The sequence below is a fragment of the Columba livia genome, chromosome 21 (assembly GCF_036013475.1).
Source record: "Columba livia isolate bColLiv1 breed racing homer chromosome 21, bColLiv1.pat.W.v2, whole genome shotgun sequence".
NCBI classification, from domain to species: domain Eukaryota; kingdom Metazoa; phylum Chordata; class Aves; order Columbiformes; family Columbidae; genus Columba; species Columba livia.
Window position 1 is genome coordinate 1,531,290 of NC_088622.1, and position 25,818 is coordinate 1,557,107.

The 25,818-nt window shown below is 44.0% G+C and overlaps 1 protein-coding gene and 1 long non-coding RNA gene across 4 annotated transcripts; one reads left to right on the top strand and one right to left on the bottom strand.

The window, feature by feature from the left end:
- Positions 1-96: 96 nt before the first annotated feature.
- Positions 97-20,243, bottom strand: LOC110355797 (uncharacterized). 3 transcript variants are annotated; one of them, XR_002408724.2, is made up of 5 exons: positions 18,744-20,243; positions 15,094-15,235; positions 14,851-14,949; positions 4,081-4,194; positions 97-2,837 (listed from the first exon to the last, which is right to left on the bottom strand). It is a non-coding gene; the product is annotated as an uncharacterized LOC110355797 (long non-coding RNA). The 3 variants fall into 3 exon arrangements; XR_010467406.1 differs by lacking the exon at positions 97-2,837 and having other exon boundaries at positions 3,859-4,194; positions 18,744-20,241; XR_010467407.1 differs by lacking the exon at positions 97-2,837 and having other exon boundaries at positions 3,859-4,194; positions 19,521-20,240.
- A 94-nt stretch (positions 20,244-20,337) lies between these two features.
- FAAP20 (FA core complex associated protein 20) lies at positions 20,338-24,117 on the top strand. The gene is made up of 4 exons (XM_065037460.1): positions 20,338-20,579; positions 21,459-21,594; positions 22,006-22,577; positions 23,026-24,117. Exons 1-4 carry the CDS (start codon positions 20,476-20,478, stop codon positions 23,096-23,098), a joined length of 885 nt encoding a protein of 294 aa, XP_064893532.1. The 5' UTR covers positions 20,338-20,475; the 3' UTR covers positions 23,099-24,117.
- The last annotated feature ends 1,701 nt before the right edge of the window (positions 24,118-25,818 follow it).

Sequence of the window (25,818 nt, forward strand, 5' to 3'; positions counted from 1 at the left end):
CATCGGCCCCGCCGGTTTGTCGCGGGTTTATCGTTCTGATTTTCTCCAGAACATCAAATTTCAAAGCAAAAAAAAAAATTCAAAACCAAACCTGGCTTCTCCCTTTTTTCTAGAATTCTAAGTACAAACATAAGACACAATCTTAAAAGGCCTGTTCTCTCCCAATTCTGTCAGTTGTGCACGCCAAAAAAATGCTGGACAGCAGTTTCAGGCCAATACAATTGTTAAAAAAATGTAATGCAACAGTGGCTTTAAGCATCACTCATAGTATAGAAGGATGGGTGACCCAGAATTGGAGCATCCGGGTGTCCTCCTCCGAAAGAGCTTTTACCGTTACAGTAAAAAGCAGAACAAGCAGGTAGATCAGGACAAGAGGAGGAACAAATACACACATATCCAAACGCTAATTAAAAGAGCAAGCAGAAAAGAACAAGTTTGCAAGGTACTCAGAATCAGTGTAACGGAGCAGGGAATGCAGCAAGCTCTCATATTTTATTTGTATTTTTATATTCTGAAATCCCTTTCAGAGCAAAGAGGTGCCACAGCGTGGCAAAAGAGCTTTGGTGTTGCAACTAAATCAGCATTTCTCCAGTGAGGAACCCACGCTCACATACCCAGCTTAGACATCGCTCTAAAGTGCTGCAGGGGAGTCCAGAAAACACAGGAACATTGGTCTGAGTCATCACTTTTTGTCTTCATGTGCTGAGAGAAGACACTTCAGAGAGTCTCCACCACATTGCTTTGTTACAGAAAGCCACTGTTGGCAAGAAGTGCCCTCTGAGTTTGTTTCTACAAAGCGCCGCACGCCGATTCACTGATGCACAAGCGGAATTTTTAGACATTACGACAACAGCAAGGTCTGAAGACGCAATCTAACGCTTGAGGCCACACAGTCCTTGTTGATTCCTGACGCTACAGAGGTTGCCACGGTCAGAGAAAGCACAGCTAGGAATATTCTTCACTGAGTAACAGCAGCAACTAAAAGGTTTTACTTAAGAATTATTTTCAATATGCCACGCTTTGATAAAATGAAGGACATCTCTGACGTTCCACTTATTCCCTCATTTCCAAAGCAATGGCTTTTTTAGAAAGAAAACCCTTCCCACCATTCACTTCCCAGAGAAGTTCTGGCTGTGACGAGGGACAAGCACCCGACGCCCAGGGAAGCCACCAAACCACCAAAGGTACTCAGGTGCCAACAGCACCAGAATCATTCCTTGGCTGGATTTAGTCCCATTTCAGTCGTTCTTTTTAAGCTCACTAAAATATAAATGGCTAGATACACTGAAACATATTGTATGGAGTTCCTGATTCTTTTAAAGAACAAAATTAATGCTTGTGAGAAGTTTCGATAGCAATGGAAAAGCTGCTTCGCTCTAGAAGCTGTTTTGGTTTTGGGGGGTTTTTTCATCCTTCCCCTCTACCCCTCCCAAAGAAAGAACAGTAGTAGCTGCAGTTCATTGTCAGAGAGGTGCCATTTCCCTTCCAAATGGCTTTTAAGCAAATAAATCACTGCATCGTGCAACAGATTGTTTATGGGTGGAATTCATAAACCGGAATTCCTGAAGCAGAGGGGTCTACCCGAACGACAGGAAGGATGGTCTTGTGGTTAAGATGGAAAACTCGGGACATCTGGGGTCTATTCCCAGATCCCCCACAGACTTCCCGTTGCCCTGGGCACGTTGTTTGGTCTCTCTGTGCCTCAGTTTCTGTATCTGCAGCATCCAGAGCGTGACCAGAGTGGCACATTCTGAACCTAAATTGGTGATGGGACAGAAATAAACATTCTCAAATCCTATAATAATACAGTAATAATAGAGTAAAACTTGCCTTCCTTTATAGCCCACTGACTGCAGCACTAACCAGCAGCGGGGCCAGAGCCGGGGGGGTGATGGGAGCTGGCATTTGGGATTAAGGTGGCAGTGGCTTCTGAAGGCTCTGCCTCCCCTGCGACAGACTGAGCGCTGCGCATCTTAAAATCACACTCATCTTTCCCCCACTAACTGTTTGTCTTGCTCCAGCTCCAAAGGCCTCTAGCTGGAGAAAGCAGAGGGGAAAAATATCTCCGAGGAAGGGCCCTCACACCACAGTGTTTTTCTCGTTCTCTGCCTCTTCTCCTCCCCCTCTCCGTTGCCTTCAAGGCCAACAGCTCCTGGAACACAAATACTCTTGTAAACTTCTGAACCACACAGCCCTGTGGTGGGTGGGTGTTTGCTCCCTGCCTGCCAGTTCCAATCCACCCACAGATTCCAAAGGCCCAGAACAAAAAGCAGACGCCGTTTTTTATATTTAACAGGCCATTTGTTTCCCTCCCCGTTGCCTTAATTTGCAGAACTCGGTGCCTCTCACAAGTATCATGTCCCACCTTTTACCCCCAAGAGGAGGGTATCATGTTTATGCATATTTTTATATAGGCATATGAAAAGTATATTCTAAGCGAATTCACCCCAGTCCCCATCTGGTTTCAGATTCTTGCTTAGTCAGGAAGAACTGGGATTATCAAGAGCTGTGCTGCATATTGCAGCTCTTTGACAAAACGGTTGGGAAGGGCCCGTTGTGAAGAAGTAAATGAAAAACGAAAGCAAGGCTGCAAATGTGCCACGTCAAAATTCCTACTGCACCTCACGTTAGACGGTAAATTCTTTCTAGCAACGAACATCTAATTTCTCCATGTTTGTATCATACACATTCATTTCTAATTGTGACATTTTGATAGAACAATTTCTGCATGACCGGGATATTTCCTTCCCTCCTGTCCTTCAGAGACCTTCGTGTCAGCGTGTTCGTTGATCACCTCCCTCACCGTGAAACTGAGGAACGGCCAAACTATCCAGAACCTGCAGAATAAGGTTTCAAACTCTCTGTTAAAAAAGAACATATCTGCCAGCCAGCCCGGCTTTTTCAATCAAATATTTCAGTTTTTCATCAACACACAGATTTAGCTTACAAAAAATGATCTCCCAAATGTACCATATCCTTAGCCTTTTGGCTAAAAAAGAAAGGGAAACATTTTTAAAGAGATGGCAATTTTTGCATGTCTTTCTCTTAGAAATAAGTGAATTGTAAAACATCTAAAAAGTCACAAGGAAAAAAAAATGAATCAGTCCTATTTAAGATGAACCCAACAAAAAAATTCCCTGTCTGAGAAGGTCAGCAACGCACCCACCTCAACAAAAATGTCCTCTTTTTTAATTAACAGAAAACTACACTATTTACACGATGCCTTGCAGGCCAAAGAGATCAGTGAGGTGGTTGGGTCTTGTGTGGTATTTACCACCTGTCAAGTCCTATATCACTTTCCAGGTCAGCTTTGGGACGCTTCTTTCCAAAGTACAGAACCTCTTGATCGATACACATCGATACACATCTCGTGTTCCTCTCTATTCCTGATCCCCAGGGATAATCATCTAGGATAAGATTTGGCTGTTAAGCTCAGGTTACAGCAACAGATGCTCTTTGCTCCCGACGTGCCAGGGAGCAGCTTTCCTGCTAACGCCATTCAGCAGGCTCTTCGAGCAAAACTGACTGGAGCAAACTGCAGAACCGGCTCGGGTCATCGGACACACATCCATGATTGATATATGTAATGAACATATGACCTGCATAACACACCACTTGCTCTCACATCTAAAATTCACATTGAAATAGCAGGAAGCCATCGGGCATCCTGGGAACTACAGGAGGCGGAGTGGCCGTTAAAAGCTCATGGAAGAGCTCTCCACCTTTTAGATTGTTTCAGTCCCAGGTTGTCTGGTATGTTGCTCAGGGCTGCCCCTCCCACCCACCCACTCTGCACCTACATGCCCCAGCGGACGCTGCCAAACACCTCATCACAAGAAATAAAAATGAAAAGCTCGCTACTTCCAATCAAAAAATTAATTCACTGGAAAAAGTCAGAACCACAGAGATGAATACAAGCTGGAACCCTTGGGATTCCCAAAGGAGCTTACAGGATAGTCCTGTTAGATGAATCAGGACTGCACAGACTTTTTGCCATTTGTATTAACACAGAATCTTTCATTTCTCAGCATATCCAGCAATAGCAGGCATAGCATTCAACAGAGGAAGGGATGCGAATACCAAGCCAAAGCCTTGTCGTGTGAAACGAGCAACTGAAGTGTTGCTGTCCACCCTCAGCTTTTCCCCTGGCGTGGTCCTTACGCAGGCTGTCACCAAACAGTCGCTATCACCATCCTAGGGAAGAAAAATCAACACGTTTAAGACAAAGCTAAACTTAAGACTTAAGCGAAGTACCTCCCCTAGTTCAGGGCTTACAGCCATCTAGAGTATCCCAAAGCAATCAGTATCAAAGGAAACAATCGTGCCAACCTTGCACTGCAGGAGTTCCTGATGAGGAAAACTCAGCTCTGAGCTTCACCAAACCAAGTGGGTTCCCTCCCACGCAGGCTCCGCGCTGCAGGAGCTGTGGGAACGCTGCTCTGATCTGCTGCAGCGAGTCCACGGGCAGCAGCGCTGGGCGCACACCAGCGTGCAGCGACTTGCATGTGCTGCCGCTCAAACCGCCTCATTTCCATCTCACCTGAAACCCACCTGCAGCTTTAAGGCCAAACATTCCCTTCCCCAACAGCCTCTCACAGACTCCAGGGAATTCACATATCTTTTTTGTAATCTCTTCCATCTTTAGGATAATTTATCACGGTATCCATATTTTGCAAATAACATTGATACGCTTAAGTGCACCTTTGCTGGAAATACTCCGCAAGACCTTATTATCTGCTAGTTGGGTTATCAGAAAGATTCTTGTCTCTTTCCTCTTGGTCTTTGGTAGTTACTTTACAACGGATTAAGATCCAAAATCATGGTGAGGAATGAGCCCCATGATCTGCTTGAAATTCATGATATCTGCCCCTTGTTGTAAGGCGATCCTCTATCTGCTGGTCTGACATATGAACCTGCCATTTATTTTAAAGGCCTGTGTCTCCTATAAATAACACACAGAGCACCAGGCACTCCATGAAGATAAGTGCTTGCATCATCACTTCGCTAATTCAGAATGTGCTGTCCTAAAAATCTGGAATTTCTACTCCTCTCTCGCAAATTCTTATGGGTTGATCTCATATTTATTTTATTTATGAGCTTTCTGAATGAACCTGTGATTAAAGCATATGCACACCTCATTAGCATAATGAGATTTTTCTTACTAGCATGTCATGAAAAAGACATAAATTCATACTGTCATTTTACAGCTGTGGAACTGGGGAACAGACACACAACTGGGTTAGGGCCACCCTGCAGATCTTTATCAGAATCCAAATCTTTTACCAAGTTAAAATCAATGGCTTTAACTTACTATTTTTTTCCTAACAAAACTCCACCGATATTCGTAGGTGAATGTATGTGAGAAGAGAATTCAACACCGAAAGGCAGAGAGCAGGCTGAGATGTGAAGGCAGCAGGTTCTCAGTGTCCGCAGCCGCGCTGTTGAGCCGCACGGAGCAAAAGGCCGTTGGGACGGTTCGGCAGGACTCGCAGGTGCAGCTCAAACCAGCTTATGCTACAGACTTGCCGTGAGAACCACTTCTGTTTCCAACGCTCCTACCCTTCCAATACGCCCTAAGTCTACATGCACACCACGTATAAAGAGTAGACCCACGGACACAAAAATGGTCTCCAAAATAGTGAGGGTTTAAGATCATTTTAAACAAATGGTGAACTCCTATTCATACACTTCTATACTATTCCTAGGCATAGCATTTGTATTTAAGAAAGCAACGGTGGCTGTGAGAGGAAGGATTGCAGGAGAGGCCGGCCTTGCTCAGACTCCCCTTTTTCATCTCCACCCTTTCAAAGATCTCTGCTGGATTTCTCTTTGGCGCGGGGCGGGCCTGCCCATGCTGCTCTCTCCCTTCTTCCCGCTGTCCCTCGTGTAATCCCCAGCCCATCTTGAAGCAATGATGGTGTCTGTACAGCGCGTGGGGCAGCATGTCCGTCGGTCCATGGGCTCCCACGCCAGCTGGCACCTTTCCCTCCCCATTCCCTGCCTTCTGGGGCCAGCGCTGGACCCACACTGTTCTAGTAATGAATGCAACCTGTTCTAACCAATGTGAAGCTTATTTGTGAGTGTGGAGCTGCACTCAATCGCCTGACATTTCACATTTCTCACCATAAATCTGGGTAACACTTTATTTTAATTACTGGGACATTTTCTAACTTTTATTGTTTCTGGCAAACACAGGCAAAATGAGCTCATTCATTATATAAGGTATGTGAGCTATTTCTTCAGGGGAAATTGTGTTCTATATTATTCTTGCCATCCAATAAGATGCCATTCACCTCTCTTGTAGATGTCATTAAGTACTGCACAGACTGAGAATAATTAACTAATCTTTCCCTGAATGCCAGAGACCTTGGAAGAAGATCCATCCACTCATCCATCCATCCATCCATCCATCCATCCATCCATCCATCCATCCATCCTTCTGCACTTCTAACACACCCAATTACTGTCAGTAACTAAGGGGCAATACAGCTCACAACCTTTTCACATTTCCTCTCCAAAATGGGTGTAGATACCACCTTGAGATGATAGAAAGGAAGTGCCACACTGGAAATCTCACACCCCAATTTGATTTCTTCAAGGACTGGGCATCAAACACTCCACTCGGCGCCCTGGGGGGAACCAGAGGATTTTACAAATGCCTTGAAGGCTCAATGTAAAAATCCCTTTATATTCCACCCCCAGCAAAGTTCTATAACTTCACTAAGATGAACAGTCCTATAGACTGGAGAGCTTGAACTCCTCTAGTTCTCCAAGGTCACATCAGTCAACCTGCAGAAAATCACACTCAGCATCTCTGGGCCTTACTGGTCCCACAGCAACCAGTGCCAAATTTCAAATGGAGTCCAAACAAAGATTAAGTTTGGGCTCTCTATCTCCATAATGATAATTTAGGGCCAAGATACAGTAGATGCTGAACACTCTGCAGGCAACAGAACCTCTCACTTGTAAAACTAGAACATAACTTTTCAATTAGTGGATTCGGACTGGACTGGAGAAATCATAACTCAAGCCAGTTCTTCTGACAATTGTTTAAGCGTCAGAAATCGCCTCCTGCTCTCGGACGGCGGAGCAACGCCTCTCCCCTTGTCTGCGCATTCCAGCCCCTCCTCACACTGTACCTTCCTTGTTCTTGCTGCTGAGCCCAAGATGATGGAATTGGCCATTTGCCCAGGTGGAGGGGGAAAAAAAAGGCAGTTACTGTAATGGAACTGCTTTCTGACTTTGCTGAATCCACCAAGTGAAAATCCCATGTAGATAGCACAGAGCATGTTTAATGACTCACGCTCCGCATTTTCACCAGGGAAAAATTTCAGGCCTGCACTCAGTTAAAAGATGGAAATTTTTATAAAACTTCCATTGTGGTACGTTACCATCTGTTCACAAACTACCAACAACAAAACCTAAGTAAGTAAATTGGTTGATTTTCTTTCTTTCTTTTTCCTGTAGTTAGAGCTTTCTCATTCTGGGCCCCTCAGGTCAAGAAGGACAATGAACTGCTGGAGAGGGTCCAGCGTAGGGCAATGAAGATGATTAAGGGAGTGGAGCACCTCCCTTATGAAGAAAGGCTGAGGGGGCTGGGTCTCTTTAGTTTGGAGGAGACTGAGGGGTGACCTTATTAATGTTTATAAATATATAAAGGGTGAGTGCCACGAGGATGGAGCCAGGCTCTTCTCGGTGGCAAACAATGATAGAACAAGCAGTAATGGGATCAAGCTGGAACACAAGAGGTTCCACTTAAATTTGAGAAGAAACTTCTTCTCAGTAAGGTTGACAGAGCACTGAACAGGCTGCCCAGGGTGGTTGTGGAGTCTCCTTCTCTGGAGACATTCAAAACCCACCTGGACATGTTCCTGTGCGACCTCACCCAGGCGTTCCTGCTCCAGCAGGGGGATTGGACTGGATGAGCTTTTGAGGTCCCTTCCAATCCCAAACATACTGTGATACTGTGATTTATAGATGAGAAGTGAATCTCTGTGGGGGAGATGTGAGCATATACAATTCAGTATCAAAGAAAAATAGAGACTTCAATCTAATTGCTTGCTGGCTTTGGGTAAATTTAGGTCCTGAAAAGTAAACTGTTCTATACATTATGGCCATCTTCTCACACAATGATCAGTGGTGGTTTGTATCAGTCAGGGAGTGGGAGAACTGTGTGTCTGTAAGCATCAGCATGTGCTCAGCCCAAAAACCCGTCTCATTTCAACAGCCTCCAAGGTGTTCTGATGAGACAACTCCGGTGAAGAAGTGTTCTCTCTCTGGGGAAACAAGGCACTGAGGATTTGGATGAAACGTGTATTATAACACAAAATTCCAAGTTTCAGTTGGAGGAAAAAAAAAAGAAATTGCAGTCAGCAAATTTTGCCCCTTTCTTTTCTCCTTCGTTCTTTCTAACGCTTCACAAAAACACACAAGCTTTTCTGCCTGTTTTTAAGCAAGAACATACATTTCTTTCTTTTCAGAGAGCTGGGTTCTTGGAACTCGTACCATTTTCATTTAGCTATTTTTACCCGCCCTGCTCCTTCCTGTATCCATGGAGCTTCATCAAAACATTGAATTCCAGTCTCTAATGACATAACCTTCCCCTTTCCTTCCTGCTCTTATGTCACCTCCCATTTTCTCACCGGCTCCACAGCCTTCTCTGATTTTCAGACTTTTTCTGCTCTAGGCTCCCTATTTTCCTCACGTACTTTGCAGCAGCACTGGCCTCTTTACAGTCGGGAATATTAAGAAGTCACAAATTTCTGCATAAATGGGCAAACGCCCCCCACCTGCCTCAGCTGGGGAGAACACCACCTCTCCTGCCCTGCTCCGGGGAAAAGGCTGGCTTCAAAGACCCAGTTTTGTCTTACATCGCATCAAACTGCTATGATTTCACTATAATCACCCTATGAGAGTCTTATCTGCCACGTTCGGTGTAAATCAGCTACAGGACAGCTATAGTGAAACGAACAGACTGATCATCATGTGGAATTCAGACAAAGGGACTGTGATGTTTATCCAACAACTCCACTGTATTTAACAATGAAACACGAGATAAAACTGCTATTGGATGTATGTCTGAAGTTGCTTAATGAATTAGCACTAGCAAAGTACACACCATAGGCCGGCCCTACGAGATCTTTCCACGTGCATATCACACTTTGCTAACGCTGTACATTTCTGCAAGACAGAGTTCCTGTGGTGCGGGAGCTCCGAGGGTCAGGGCAGGAGCAGCAATCTGGCAGGAACATTCCTTGCCTTAGAAAAAAACTGAACGGCAAATGGTATTAATTTGCTGATTTGCAGGAACAATGAAGTCAAGCAACAAAACTTAGCAAACCATATTAAAAAGTATCCTCACAAGTATTTTTGCAGGAGACAGAGGTGTTTATGAACCAAAAAAAAAGAGGTGTAGAAGTTACAGTTGCTCCAGGGCAAATTTTAACTCGTTTCCCTTCCTTATGAGATTTCTCATTCATAAAAAACCGCTAGCTGACTTAGCAGTCATTGCACCACATGGGACTTTAGGTGCTTCTAAGCATCCGTATGTATTTTTTCCCCTTGTCCAACTAATTTTCCATTTTTTATTAATTTCTCTTATCTGTTTGTCTATATAACTAGAGTTATCTGGAACATCAAGACAAGCCTTTATCTCAGCAGGCATATGGATAGCAAGGAATACAAGGTCTAGGCTGTCACAAGCTCCATTGCCATTCTCAGCTGGCAATACCAAAGAAAGTTCTGGATGCTTTACATCATGTTTGATCCTGGAAATTCAGAGTCCTTCCAAAAGGCATCACTGAAGTTTCTAGTCAGGTTTGCTGTCAGCACACAACATCCTCAGATGCAGAGTAACAGCACTAAGTTAATCAGTTTGAACTCTACTCTGTCAATCTGCCAGGAGTCAAAAGCCTATATATAAAACTGAATCCTGTAATGTGTCATGTGCCCCAAATTTTCACCAGATCCAATGTCTGAGCCATTGAATGTGATTCAAGCATTAGAACGTGAACTTGTACAGAGTTACACCTATCCATAACTTCCCTATGGGAATACAGTGCAGGAAGATTACAAGACTAAGTCAGCAATTCCTCAATCCTACAGTCTTATCTCTTGGTGCCCAGCTAAGTCTTTTATCAACAGAAAACAGTTGGAAAGCTTTATACAAAAAGTTATGATCCTGCAAGATCCAGAACATTGTTTGCACGATAAGCTGAGAAATGAGGTTTGAAGTCTTTCCTGTGTTTAAGCCTAAAAAGAAAAGCTTAGTATGATACACAAGTGCCAAGTTTAGTCTTCTTACACATGGAAAGTTAACAGTCTGTTTGGATCAACGCAGATTGTTTTGTGCTGGCCTACAGAACCTTCATGGGGAGCACATCCAGGTTAAAGAAAGCGTGCAGAATGGAGATACTTCCTTTGTTAGAGCTTTACCTGGGGCCAGCTAAAGAGCTGTTTATGACAAGAAGAAACAGGCTACTGGACCGTGCTCAGCACTAGAAATAAGAGGACAACTTTGCCCCGACCTACTGTGTTGCCTATCTTAAAGCAAGTCCTTGTGTCATGCTTTTATTCCTTCTCAAACCCAACCTCAAAAGGAGTTACCGATTTAAATTGCCTCCGACCCTTTTCACTCAGCAGCAAAAACAATGAGGTCCTTAGAAGGGCTGGCTAGAAAAAAAAACAACAACAAGTTCACATAGATGCTTTGCCATTTTTGTCCATTGCCCAATGCTTTTCCTTATATAATTGATTAATAAAGTCCCTGAAATTCCCCTGGAGATGTGCCAGGCCACAGATCCTGTTCTCATTTTATTTTAGTTCTAAGAAAAGCAAGTAAGAAAAAAAGTCGCTTCTAAAAAGTTTCAGCTACCATTCCTGACACTTTGTTCCCACAGACATCTACCGATAACGGAGTAACGAGAGGTCTGATGGATTTGTTTCCAGAGGTGGGCGATGAGTTGAGTTTGTTTGCCCTGGTCTCAGTCACCTGAGTCAACAGCCATGCAGATTTTTTTTAATGGATTTCATTGCTACATGGCTTAGACAAATACGAATATGTACATTCTTATTTGAAAGCACTTCATGCCCACTATAAACACTTCCTTATACCTCCGTGTTTCCCATCCTTCCCGGTGCACTGGAATACTGGCTTCCAAAGGCATTTGAAGTGCCCCTGAATCTGTCTAAACAAATACACAGGCAGATAATCTAAACCAGAGCATTCCCGTCTGTTGAATCTCTCCAAAGCTGACATTTGGTAATGACCATCACCTCCTAAAGTGCAGGCTGCACCTCCAACCGAAGACAGTGCCAAGCATATTCTAATTTTCATTTGCAATATTTAACTTGGCAAGGTTGGGTGACAACTGCAGAGTAGAAGTTAACAGCCAGTTTGGATCGCTATTAGCATGCCAGGAGGAGGGGTGGGGAGGGAAATAAGACCAAAGTAGCTCTGGTTTGTGAGCAAGGGAGGTCATCTCTGGAAAAATAACATGATCCCAGCGGGATAAACAGTACAGGAGATAAATCAGTAACAGGGCCAATCATGAAACACGGGTTCTGCAAATATTTCACTGAGTAATGGAAGGGGAGCTAAGGAGCAAAACTATTGACTGGCTCAATACAGCCCATTTGCAGGGCGTGTACAGTCCTAGAAACATAACACTGGCACGGGGCTGGTGGTCAACTCACTCCAAGGGATTGCTACACTGAGCATAAATCAGTCAACAAAAGATAATTCACACAGTTATGCTTAATATTTGTGTGTCAGTGGCTGAGCACAAAGAGCTCTGCACCTCAGCAGAGGAGGCTCCGGAGCTGATGCTCCACAGTAAGTAGCCGCGGGTTACCTGCTTCATCTGGTAAAGTCCTCCAGCGGGGCTTCAAAGCACTTACGGAAGTTACACTGTACTGACAAACTGAGGCGAGAGAAAGAAATGAAGTAATTATCTCAAAAAGCATAGGAGGTCTGGATAGAAGCGCAGGTTTCCTGTGCTTTTAACCAGTCGTGAGTGCGCTGTTGCATCAAGCCCACGCATGGGATGGAAACGCATCAGAATCAAGGATCGTTATGCAAGCAAGAGGACATAAGAATGGTAAAACACATTCATCCAGCAACTCACTTAAGCCACAACTCAGAACAGGAAGTTTCACAGTCAGACTTTCAATTCCCACACCAAGTTAGATCAATCTAAATCAAATACATTTAAAAGAAAAAGCCTTGAATGGAAAAAACAGCCTCTTTATGCCACCCACTACCAGCAAGATCATTGTTCTTCTTTCAAAACTATTTCTGATTTAAAAGCTACTTGAATTTAGAAATCCAGGGATTGGGTTATTTTCTCTCTGTTTGAATCTTCGCACAGGAAAACTGAGTAATTTGTACAGTTAGTTTAAAACAACAACAACAACAAAAGGTGAGGAGGAGAACAGGCCCTACTGGATTAAAATCAATTTATGTTGATAAAATAACACTGTTGAAAACCCCACAGGAACAAACAGTTTTAAATATCTTAAACCAGGCCTTATTTTCCTTTTTTCCCCTCTTTCAAAATCCTACTTCTCTGTTCCTCAGTAACTTTGGGACAAAGCCTTTGTGAGCTGACATCAAACATTGTTGGTGATATTTTCAGCACAGGAATTGCTGGAATGTATCACATAAAGCACCCACTCTCCTTTTCCGGACACTGGCCACGAATGGCTGCTTCACAGAACAGTGTAAGACACTTCAGGAGGCACCAATCCAAAAAATACATCCCTCCTTCACCACCAAGAGTTAAAATGCTTCCCTTGTTTCCTCTCTGACGTTGCTATATTTTGTTTTAAAGATCATCACTATAACAAATCTGGGTATTCTTGCTGGCCATAGAAACATCCCATCATTTCTGAATCCTTCCATGCTCTCTGTATATCCGGCAGTACAGTGAAATATATACATATAGATATGTATTTGTGCTCCATGGGACACACTGGCAGCTCAAGTCTGTGCTTCCACAGGAAGGGTCCACTGCTGCACTCTCCTTCTCTTTTTTCTGTGCCTTTATTACCAATGAAGAATATCAGACGTGACAGCCCTGGAGACTGAAGTCCTTTGTGTGCACAAAAGGTCCAGTTCTGTCAGCGAGAGGGTGGGACTTCACTTTTACACTATTTCAACAGTTTTGATCAACAATGCCTTGAGAAACTTCCAAGAACCACCAGCAAAAGTCAAAGGAATGAGCACTATTAAGACTAACTGGTCAAGGTTCTCTCCGAGAACTACCAAGGAAACCAATTAGGACCAATTGCATTTGTCATTTAGGCTGGAGCACATCTGAGACCATGGAACTGCTTATTTATGGGTCACTTAAAAATAACCCTATAGAAAACAACCATTAAGTTGCTACAAGCACACACTGGATTTGAAACAGCAATTAAAGTTTCTCATTTCATTAGCAGAGCAGTCTGTTAGCAAAGCACACTGGTCCTTACCAAACAGCTAGGGCAGAAAAGGGTTACCGACATACATGTGCAAATGGCAACAAAATCTGCTGGGCACTCTGTTCCCTGGAGTGATTTTATTATTACTTTTCCACTAGCAGCAATTCCACAAGTACACAGGAGGCAGAAAAAGAAATCTAATGGAAGTGGTTGTGAAACTGTCCCATCTACTTTTACCATCCACATGGAAAAACACGCTAAAAGAATAGCAGGCGTACACTGGGAAAAAGCCCCTAGATCAAGTCCTTAAACTTGTTCGTTTTTTCATAATTTTAAGGGAGATATAGTCCATTCTGCACGTGTAAATTCTCCAGAAGCACTGTTGCTTTAAAGTCAGAATGTAACAAAAGCTAGCAAAATTGCTTTAGCATCTGTAGCACTTGACCCATATTTAAGACATTGTGACTGTAAATTTCTGTAAATTATTAAATTTAATGTCAGTGATATCTAATCACGCCAAACAAGAGCTGGTCTTTATTGTGTAAGGTACAACACTGCCCATAAGCAGAGCTTCTGCTGATAAGTTTGCAAAGTACGGGAGCGATGTGGAGGTGAAATGACTCACACCAGCTGGTGAAAGGGCCAGCTTCAGGTTCTCAAAGCAAAGATCAGACTCCATTGCACTTTTCTGCCTCCACATCAGATGAAAAGACAACATTGCAGACCAACTAGAAGTATCTGGCTTTAACCCAGTATTAGCTTTGATTGCTCCTTAGACTACAGACACATCCTAAGACAGTCAAAGAGCATTTTGGTAGGCCTAAGTATCTATTGTCCCCTCAAAGGTGAGGGAAGTGGTAAAGCTGCTTCCTAACTGTTTATAAAGGAAGATCATTTGATAAGATCCTGTCTTCTTTCCTGCCTCTCAATGTATTCACTGTGCAACAGGGGAATTTTAGCTTTGCATTCCCTGTCCTACACAGCAATCCAAGGCTCTGAATGGGACCTCTCTAGCACTCAAGACCAGACTATTACCCATTAATTCTCTTGTTTCTTGTAACAGCAGAGAGACTTCTGTAACACATCCAATATGGATCTGGTGAAAATTGTTACCAGAATGTTTCAATCCCAGGCTCTCTCTCTCTGTAAACTGACCCAGTGTCATGGACATATTTTTCTGAACTCATTAAGTGTAAATACATGTGTAAGGTTTGTTTCTCAACCAGCTAGCTTATAGCTGTCTCAGACATGTCTATTCAGTCTGTGCTACCTTGTCCTGGTACAAACGGGTATACAGAGTCTTCAAGGATCGCTAGTGAGTGATTACTTAGCTAGAAATTATGACACTGTATTCGTAGAGAGCCTAATCACGTCTTAACACTGTGTTCTGCAGAAATTAATAGAGACAAAGCTGAAAATAATACTCACCCACAGAGTCTAAAAATAAGCAGCAAAATTTCCCCTCCTCGTTTCTTTCTGATTTTCATTTCCCTTCAGGTGATGACACCATTCTCCTTTCCGGCTCTCCTGAAATGCATCATGTGCTCTGGGTCTCTCACTGTTCCGGGGAAGGTTTGGGGTTTTTTTTAGGGTGATAGTATTGGGATGTCCTGTGTACAAAGCACAGGTCTGTTCAACAGACCAGAATAAACAACCTGGTCTCAGACCTACCTCAGTGCAGACAGTGAAACTCTGAGGCCCGGAGGACGGCAGCAGAAATCCCCAGCGGCGCTTCTCTGTGCGGAGGGCACTCTGTGCTCCACAGGAATAATGTCACGCTGCCAGATGCACGCACCACGAGGTTCTTCTAGTCCTGAAGGAAAAACACTTTAAATTCAGTAATATACAATATTCCTGTTAATGTGAGACAGGAGACTGGCAAGATGCCACTAAGAGCCAAGCAATGGAAAAACCAGAGAACTAGCACATCCCACAATGCGAAGCAGACAGACCTACTGTCAGCTGCCTCCATCCTTGGGCTGCATGGTCCGGGCTGATTTATGAGCACAATATTTACAACTAACACACATGAAATACATTATGAGTAAGATGAAAGAATGCATATGGTAAACTAGGTGAATGTTTGTCGTGAACGGTACGGTACTAAAACCTTTGGGGCAAAGGAGACAGAATATTTGCACTTGAGTTTATCAGTGCTCTGGAAGACACGAGCTATTAGGCAAAGACTTTCTAAAACACTACATAGTCCCTTAAAAAAATTGCAAAACTAACTAAACCTACCATCCACATCTGTTGAAGCAATAAATAAATACTCATCTGTTGAACTGCATTCTGTTTTAAGTTGATTTTGTTCACCATTCTAGTTAGGGATACCATCATACCACATGAACGAGTACTGGTAATTTTGCCCCACTGTTTCGTGGTTTCATGCCCGTAAACAAGACGTGATTTTCTATAATTACTACAGCTATTATTTATGGATTTTTTGTTGGTGGTGGCGGTGGAGCCCTTTAACATGTTGATGTCAAGTGAAGGAATGATACCCAGCAAACAGGAGGAACTCAGACTGCTAGAGGCTATAAGACTGAGACACACACACACACACAAAGGCAACAAAAAACCACCAAGAAAGTAAGCAAGCAAGAAATATGAAAACCTCAAGCCATATTTGATCTTAAATCCAGAGCTGAAATCCTTTAAAATATGGGGAGATTATACAACTCCCTCAGCAGAATTCTAGACTGGGCCACAGAACCCACGGCTTCATGCCATCAAGCCTAATCTGTTTGAGATCTGAGACATTCTCTCCAACAGTTTTCAGCCACATTGCAAAACTGTGAGAGGAAGATGAAAGGCAGATTCTCCCGCCCCTCTTACACTCACCCCAGGGCCTCGGAACATCAGGACTTGATTTAACCAAACATGTACTTGGCCAGAAGAATGATGAGCGGTACTAGGACTGGACTGACACACACAAGACTTCATCTGATTCACAGTTTTCCAGCACTATCATTATCTTTGTACTGTAGGTGTTTCATTACCCAAGAGCAAAACAATATTCCTTTGGCACACCTCCTACAAATAGGGTATGGGAAAGGAAAAAAAATCACTTGCAGCATCTTTACATGCAATAGTAACAGCCTCTTGATGCCATCGTCAGCCATGGCATTTCATTCACACAGAACGCTTGTGGGCACATCACATGTGCTTTTCCATTCAGTGTATTTTTAAATGTTTCCCAGGAAACTGTTTCAATACAATATGCCTCCTTGGCAACCTGGTACCCACAAATGCCATGCCAGTCTCCGTAGTCCTCTTTTTAGGTCTTTGCATCTCGGCACATAAATGTCACAAGGCTCCATTTCCTCCATGCAGCCCCACATGTACTGAGCTGCCCTTACACCTGGAAAGACAAGGCTGAACTGAAAAGCTGAGCTGTGCGCCGGACTGTGCGCATTAACGGACTGGTGTTCTGGTAAGATACCGGAGGAAGCAGGTTTCAACGGCAGTGACTTCTCATTGAAAAACAATGTCATCTACAACAAAAATTAGGGAGAGCCTACAAAACTCAACGGCCTTTCCCTGGAAACAGCAAAGAGCCTGCGCCTCTCAGCTTGAAACTGCTTGTCATCTTTATTCTCCTGACTACGCTGAAGGAGGCCTTACACAGCTTTTGGAACTCTGTGACTTGCATTGTAATACATCACACTGATGAAAATAGTCAGGTTTTCCCATTTCAGCACAGACAGTGACCAGCACTAATAAAAACTGCATCGCCTTAGCCTCAAAGAGGCACATTAAAAAAATAATAGCTCATGCACGCAATTGCATCAGGCTCCGAGAGAAACCTAGCAGAAACTATGCCATCTCTTCTTCATTGATTACTCCATTACAACAGCTGAAAATTACAATTTTTCCAGGCTATAAAATGCCTAGCACTCCAAATTCTACACCGGCAGCAAAAATCTCCTCCCTGTCTGTGAGCTGTTGTATCTGTAATAGAGACCCTGCATTACCAGGCTTTCTAATTCTTCCAAAATGCAGAAGCTCTCATTCAATGTTGCAGCTGTTGGGTAGGAAATCAGAAATAGCAGAAGGCGGATTAGTTGATAATGTACCAGTTCTTCCCCAGCAAATGCTGGCACCTGCGTTTTGCACTCTCCTCTTTCCCTCGGCTCAGGAAAAGATCACTTGGTTTGTTTGGCAGGCAGTTTATGGGCTTTAGTGACTGTGGAACTGCAAAAGGATTAGAATTTGTTATAATGGCCCCTTCTTCCTGAGAGCAAAAGTTAAAACTGAGGCCCACTTTACAGCGAGAGGCAGGGACCATGTAAGTAAAGATTAAGTATGTGCAGCTTGATGGGACTCTATAGGGAACAGATAACTACACATGCTGGCACTCCATTTACAAGGAAATCCCTGAAGATAATCTGTAGCAGCACTCGGGCTTCCAAAAGCTCCAGTCCCTTGACCACTGGCTCAAATCCCGTCAAGGCTGCTGATGATAAAGGCTGCTCTCTGCATTTCTATGAGAACTTTCTTCTAAGATCAAAAAACATTCTAATTATTAAAATATGCAAGACCCAAAGTCAAGCAAGAAGTAATAGCATTTCCGTATCAGTGGAGGAAACAGGACAGATGATCTTGTGCAACGTGGCAGAACCAGGAACAGGTCCTATGCTGTATTTCACCTTCATGCTGTAAGTACGTTATTAGTTCTGGAAAGATGCAGATGAAAAATACTGAATGTACATAACTGTCAAAGATTTCTAGAACGCTACTTTCAAATCTAGTTACAGAACCAGAGAAAGTATGAAAACGTCCACTGACACACCTGCGCTCACAGATTGTAATGGGTATGCGTTAAACAGGTAACAACGAAATAATCTTACAGCATCAAGTTTTTAGTTAAACCCACAAAATACAAAACCACCTACAAGCTACAGTTGCTACAGAAGCAAGGTTTTTCCTTTTTGCTTTTTACAATCAGCACCTGCAGTAATAATTCTCACTATTCTTTTTATGATATTCTTTCATTCGTGGCCCTTATTGCACAATAACCATTTTTATGCTCGCCCATAACAAAGCTTTTGCAAATGCTATAACGCGTGACTCACGGTACTAAGAGTACCACACGGCAACACCTTCAGCACGAACACCAGCCTGCGCGTCTGGTTGCTGGTTCAGGAGAAGTCCCATCTAACCAAACAGAGCACCGGTACAACGCATGATGCAGGAGCAGAGGATCGGCAAGGGAGTGTCCAAGGGGTCGTAAGACGTACAAAACTCTAACACAAACATCACATGAACAAAAGAACAAACCCTGTGGCATATACAGTTGTTAACATAGAGATACCTACAAATACGTAGAGGCCTGCAGACATTAGCTCAATCTCATGATCGCTTTCACTGGCCATCAGATTTTTTTAAAGCAAGATTTTTATATTGTTTGCTGCCGCCAAGTGGCGATAATCAGTGCTGTGCCTTCTATATCACAGCAGTCATTAACGCTGGCAAATAAAAAAAAAACAGAAATGAGATACTTTTTGGTTTGTCGTCTTCAATTAGAATCAGCAGTTGTGAAATCAAGTTTCTGCCCCTCCTCTGTCATCTCGTTTTCCAACCACTTGCACGGCCGATCCCTCCTTCAACCCACATGCCCCATACGCTTCCTCCTGCTGCGCTTTGTGTCTGCGCCATCACCGGCTTTCCTTCCACAGCAGGCCTAAAACCTTCAGATTCAAATTCAGCCCTTGCCCCGTCCAGCTCACCGCGTTCCGCCGGGATTTTGGGAGAATCCTTCGCCACCAGCGAGGAGAAAGAGCTGTAACCACTATTAATACAGGACAACGTCAGCCTGCGTGACAATGGTTGGCTTTTCCATTGTTATTTCTTTCATTATCATTTTAGTCTGCCCATCGCACAGAAGAAATGCCAGCACTCTGGCATGACTATTGTTTTTTATTCGTGTTATTTTTCAGCTGGGATATCTATTGTGGAAACTTACACAGTTCCCATCAGTAACCAAACACTTTACACCTCTAAGATTTTTATCCTCACTCCTACACAAAAAGGAAACCCATTGATGCTCTTTTAATGTTATAAAATCAGTTATTACATAGCATATAAGACATTACCTCCCTACATACACCTGAGTGAGCGCAGGAATGCTGTGAGGCGGACTGAGCGCCCCAGACCTCCGGCTGCGCTTCAGCTGCGGCGGCTGGCTCGGCCTCCCACCTCTCGTGTTAAACCTGCCAATGTCTTTCAAATGTGAATTGATGAGCTCTGATATCCGAACGCCACTTTCCTGGTTCAGATCTGTCCAAGACACGTAGAAACCCAAGTCAACTGTTACTTGTTCAAGGACACGTGGTGTCTCATGGTTGCCTCCTGCAGGGGCAGGCGTTGGACTCGATGACCATTGTGGGTGCCTTGCAACTCAGAACATTCTATGATTCGATAATTAATAATAAAAGGATGGGGTTCTAGGCAGACAAGCTGAGTGGATACAGGCCACATCGAGCTCAGCAGGGCACTGAAGAAAGGCGGGTTTCCCTCAAGGAAAGGGCGGGTTTCTCCTCAAGAAAAGGGCGGGTTTCTCCTCAAGAAAAGGGCGGGTTTCTCCTCAAGGAAAGGGCGGGTTTCTCCTCATGGAAAGAGCGGGTTTCCCTCAAGGAAAAGGCGGGTTTCTCCTTTAGGAAAGGGCGGGTTTCTCCTCAAGAAAAGGGCAGGTTTCTCCTCAGGGAAAGAGCGGGTTTCCCTCAAGGAAAAGGCGGGTTTCTCCTTAAGGAAAGGGCGGGTTTCCCTCAAGGAAAGGGCGGGTTTCTCCTCAAGGAAAGGGCGGGCTTCCCTTCGGGCTGGCCTCCCCGCGCCGTTCAGTCAGGGAGGCTCGGAGGGCGGAGCGGGAGCCGGCGGAGGCCCCGCCCGGAGGCCCCGCCCTGGCAGCGGAACCGCCGGAAGGAGGAGGAGGAACGTCCGGTGCCCGCTCCGCCCGCGCACGCCAGCGCCGTTCCCCGGCGAGGGGGGAGCTGTGCGGCGGCAGCGCCGTTCGCGGGGCGGCCGGAGGAAGCCGGGCCCCGCGCCTCAGCCATGTCTGAGGAAGGAGCCGCCAAGCTGCGCCTCAAGCCCAGGAAGGCGCCGGCAGCCTGCAGCCGGGAGCCCAGCCCTGGCCGGGAGCCCCCCCGGCGGCGCCAGTGAGTCCGGGCCGGGGGGGAAATAGCGGCCGCCGCAGCCGCCCCGAGCCCGCGGGGTCGGGCCGGGAAGGTGCGTCTGGGCCTTCAAACGCACCTGCCACTTGAAGTGTTTCCTGCAGCTCCTCAGGATGGTGTTAAAGGCAACTGCATAAAACAGCACCTGTGGTGCGTTTAAAAGATTGAGAAGCCAAGTGCGAAGTAAAGAGCTTTCTGCATGGTGTTTGGCGCACGGTAGCACCAGTGAGGACAGAGCTCGTGAGAAATGTTAACACGTGAAAATTAAGTTTCCTTTCATCAGAACAAGGTTCCCAGGAGAGGAGGAGAGGCCCTTGAGAACGGGAGGAGGGAGGAGAGGCAGAGCCGAGGCTCAGGGAGGGTTGGGCTCTTGTTTCACCTGTTTGCATCCCCAGCTGCACCCCCGCCAATAACAGGGCTCGGGAGCCCCTCGCTGCACTTGCTGGGGGCTGACAGGACTTGGCTCCAGGTCCCACTCCGTGCTGCATCAATCGGGACAGCGACCCGAGAAAAGGCATCAGGAAGAAGTTGGAATGCTGGAGACGGCACTCTGACCTTCACAATCCATCCTGCTGGTGAAATTGTCTTTATACAGCATCACTAGTATTAAAACATTTGAATTCTTACTTTACCTGCCTGATGCAGTTGTACAGAGAGATAAGTAGTTTCAAGGGCCAAGCATACACAGCAGAACCGCCATCCTCAAGGATTTCTGTGCTCAGCAGGTATAGGGATAGCTACAATTTTTGAAACACCAGTGTTAGAGGAGGGGTAACGCAAGTTAAAAGACAAATTAGTAGCAATGCTGAGTATCTTCTTCCCCCCTCACACCCTCAAACGCTTTGACAGTGTTTCTCTTCACAGGCCATTGGCTGACAGATGCTCCTGGTTCGAAAAGGACGACACAAATGAATGTGAAAAACCCTGGATTTTGTTACTGAAAGATCTGCAATGCACAAATGGGCAAACGGTGCCCGGTTTTCCAGAGTTCCTTGGAAAGGTAGCGTGCTGGATCCTTGGTGTCTGCACTTCGTGACAATCTGAGTCGTGTCACAAGCAGGAAAAACAACCTGAAATAGCTTTTAAATACATTGGTTTTCAGCTCCTGCTAGCAATGTGACTTATAACACAGAAAAGCACTCCTTCTAAAGCTGTTTTTTTCCTGTACAGCAGCAAGTGGTTGTTTTCATCCTTAGTCTCTATGGAACACATTAAAAGAGGATCCTGTTGTATCAATTTAGTAAGACATATATTGCATAAACTCCAGGAAGTTCTCAATTGCTGTACAAGCACTGGAGACAGTTGTAAATAAAATGTTCCTTTTTGCAATGTAGTTTAACCTTCTCAGTCTATGTTCAGCCTGGGTTTTATGTATTGATTGAACTGCATTATACATGTGTGTGTTTTACAGAGTTCTGAGGAAGAAAGCCTACAAGAACGAGAAGTCTTTACAGTCAGAATGAAAGACTTTCAATGGGTATCATTCCCACCTTGTTGCAGAGAGAAACATCCAGAACCGCAGGATCTCGGCTCCCCGCAGCTAACACGGAGCCAGATCCACCGCTTGCACGAAGGACGGGGCCAAGCAGATAAACTGAAGACTGTACCTGCTACAGCTGAGAAAACGTGCTGTGTAACTATTCCAGGTCAAGCCAAAAACGTGGTTGGGGGAGACACAAAAGGAAGTTTGACGTGCCACTTGGCCTGGTCGCAAAGCTCTGCAGAGGCTCTTAGTTCTCGGCAGCAGTGCAGGGGGATGGCACAGGCCAGCAGGGAAAACAGACGGGAAAGCGGTGGGGAAGAGCTTCAGATACAACCAAATCAAGGGAAGGTGTCGCTGGGGGAGGCCGCCTGTGTGCCTGCAGAACAGAAACCGCCTCCTGTGAACGGACCTGGGACTGACGGCTGCGAGGAGACTGAACAGAGTGAGGGATCTTCAACTCTTGACAGTTGTCCCATGTGTCTGATTCGCTTCAGTGGAACGTAAGTTTCCTTTTTTTAATAACTTCACAGTATACAAAACCCAGAATGGTTCTGATGTATTATCTATATACAAAACAACGAAAACACTCAAAACTTCTACTGTAAAGTACTTTTAAAATGTCAGAATTATTTCTAATTCAGTTTTGAAGTAATGTAATCTAATAATCATGAACTTCTGGAGAAAGCTAAGTCTGAGCTCTCTGGTGAACCTTACTAGAATATGCAGAATTAGTATTTTTAAATACATGAGTATGAAAAGCTTTTCTGTGAGATTGGTATCATATTCCAGAAAGCACTCCAGTGAAGCATCCTTGCTAGTTGAAAGCAAACTTGCTTCTGAGCAGAGGAATGACTTACCCATCCAGCTACTCGAACGCTTCAGCGATTGCTCAGGACATGAGTGAAGAACAGTGGCAATACGGATTTGACTTGGTTTCTCTATTTGCAGGCTCTCCCAATTGGACATCGATGGCCATCTTGCTCGATGCTTGTCTGAAAGTGCAGATGATGTGATGTGGTGAACGGAGAATGAAGAGCGAAGGAACAAGGCCAAGGACGAACCTCTCTCAAAGGAAAAAGGTGGCAAGGAAGCACATCCTTGTCTCAAAATTCCTTCAGGATCACAAACCAGGAACTCAATAGAAACTGAAGTGCCACCTGCCTGTTTGCAGTCTTCAATCTGCTGAAGCGCCTGTGAAATAGCTGTAGTGCTGAAAATGGTGCTGTAGGATGTACCAGAGACCCCCGCGGAAATGAGACTCAGCACTCCTGGAATCTGGATACTTCTGAATAAGTGTACGGTTGTAAATCACTGAAGAGCCTGTTTTGTCTGACGCACCATAGTTCTGAATCTTTACATGTAGAAGAAAGGCTGAACAAAATAACCATTAGTTCATCTAATCCACAAGTTTGCTGTTCGTGTATCTCAGCAAACCTCTGCCTGCGACTCAAAACCCTGCAGTTCAGGTGCGATCCAAGGATACACAATAACCACAGAATAGTCTTAAAATCCAGGAAGAATCCTACAGATTTAATTTGCAATGGGTTCTCGTTAAAAAGTGCACATTGGACATAGCTCAGTTTGATAAATAATAACAGTCATTAACTTTTTCATTAAAGTCTTTTAATAGATGTGCAAGAATATAAATGATCTTAGCTGTTATGGATTAGTATACCATCTTCTGCACAATTAAAACCAGTCAGCAAAGATCCCAACTAATTAATTATACAAAACTACAAGAACATATTTACTGTTTTACAATCATTAAATTAGCTAGAATTTTCATTTACTATTTCAAATAAGACAACTATATATCATTACCAGATCCATTTGTAATATATTAGGATTTTTTTTCCAAACCACACATTTAATTACATCCTTCATTTTCTTTTATTTATAAAACAAGTACTTTATATAAAAAAATGTCCCCTTCATCATGAACAGAACATTATTCAAACACTTGCACATGAGCAACCAAACTTGTATCCAGCAAACTATTTGGCAACACAGCAACATTGTAAATTCCTGTATTTTTTTTTTTTTAATAAAATCAAGTAGTCTTTACAATGTTTGTTTAGCAAATGTCTTTCCATTCCTCCCTCCCTCCCAAATGTTCTGAAACCTAGAAAATAAAAGATTAAAACCCCCCAAAGCCACATTTCTGAGATTTGCGTGTTCGAGTCGCGTGCCCTGGGCTGGGAGCGGACAGACCCATCTGTCCCTGCCGGGCGGGAGCTGCCTGCACCCGCTCCGCTATCCATTCCTTTTGTTACCGGGGAGCTCAAAACACTGAAAGAATCCTTATTCGGGGCAAATAAAGTAATTGCCAAGAAGGGAAAAAGGAGTAATTTAAAAATGTCAGACTGCATTTAAGAGGTAAATGTGTCCTTCAGTAGATAAAGTATCTAAAGTCCAGGCATTTGAGGCAAATACTTCTTACTGGTTAAGTTATTTAGTGCTGATTAAAACACATTTTGCTTAATATGAAAAGCTACAGGCCAGAGAGAAACCCCCAACTTAAATCTGGATGGGATTAATATGACCAAACCACAGGTCTGCGTAATTGCGGCTAATGAGGGGATACAAAACGTGGATTGTTAATCAATGAGAACGGAAAAGTTTACACAACGTTTTGGCAGTCTGGTCCTAGCACCTCATGACGTGGATGTGAATCCGCAAGATGTTCAGCACCTAACGCAATGCTGTACCCTGAGAAAACCGCATGGTCATGGAGAGGAAGCGAAAGCCTTGCGATTGATCCTGCACTGGACACGGGTCACCGAGATGGCCTGGCACAGGGATTCTCATTTTCTCTGCCTATGCGAGTGCTTTTGTTGTTGTTTTTCCCCAATCTCTGCAACCCACACAACAGAGTTAACCCAAAACGGAGCAAACAGCGATTCTGCCTCAGCAGATCTTACTTACAGAGGCAGGGAAATCTTCACAAGCATCTCAAGTTCAGGTGGCACCGCACACGTACCAATCCGCAACGGTGGCGACGCGAGCTTTTCCAAGCTGCTAAACGAACAGTTGTGATGTTGCCCTTTCCCTGTCCCCGGTACCCCCGCCCCACTTTGCACGAGAAGGGATTTGATCGTTATTCTTAAGCTTTATCCAATTTCTTAGGTATTCATTAAAAATTCTACTTTGATGCAAATCACTTTACCAAAACATCCCATTCTCTTACATAGAATTAGTTATTAATCTACACTGAGTAACCGTAAGCAGACAGTTGACCGTAAGTAGGAGGTGTGCTTTATCAGGAAAGTGTATTTCTTATTATGGTTATTCTAGATTTACTACTTCAACTTTAAGGCTATGCTTTATTATGGTTTTGCTCTATTTCTGAGTATTTGGATAGTTGATAAAAATACTTTTCAAAAATGTAATATACAACACAACATCATAGTAGGTATAGGCACTGCTCGGGTATTCTGTTCAGAACTCTGTGTGCAAATTTAGTTTCCTTCAATCTAGACATTTCGGTAAATTTGGGCTTCAGAACAAGAGATTTTGAAATTGATACTGTAAATTCTAATTTGGAATTAATATTGCTGAGTCACTCTGCATTTCAAATTCTATAAAGATACAAATGAACATTAGGCTGCAGCTGTGAACCATATGTTTCACATGTAAATGGTCACTTAATATTAACAAGCAGAACTTACCAGGTTTAAGAACGTTCCAAATACGTAATAATTCTTCAATGCAGTTTATCCATTTAGGCACTTAAATCTTGTA

What these genes read in the sequence shown, in the direction of transcription:
- FAAP20 (XM_065037460.1), top strand. Translation starts at nt 20,476, where the DNA reads ATGTCTGAGGAAGGAGCCGCCAAGCTGCGCCTCAAGCCCAGGAAGGCG. An exon ending in GAGCCCCCCCGGCGGCGCCA is followed by an intron (nt 20,580 to 21,458) that starts GTGAGTCCGGGC and finishes TTCTCTTCACAG; the next exon opens with GCCATTGGCTGACAGATGCT. An exon ending in CTGATTCGCTTCAGTGGAAC is followed by an intron (nt 22,578 to 23,025) that starts GTAAGTTTCCTT and finishes CTCTATTTGCAG; the next exon opens with GCTCTCCCAATTGGACATCG.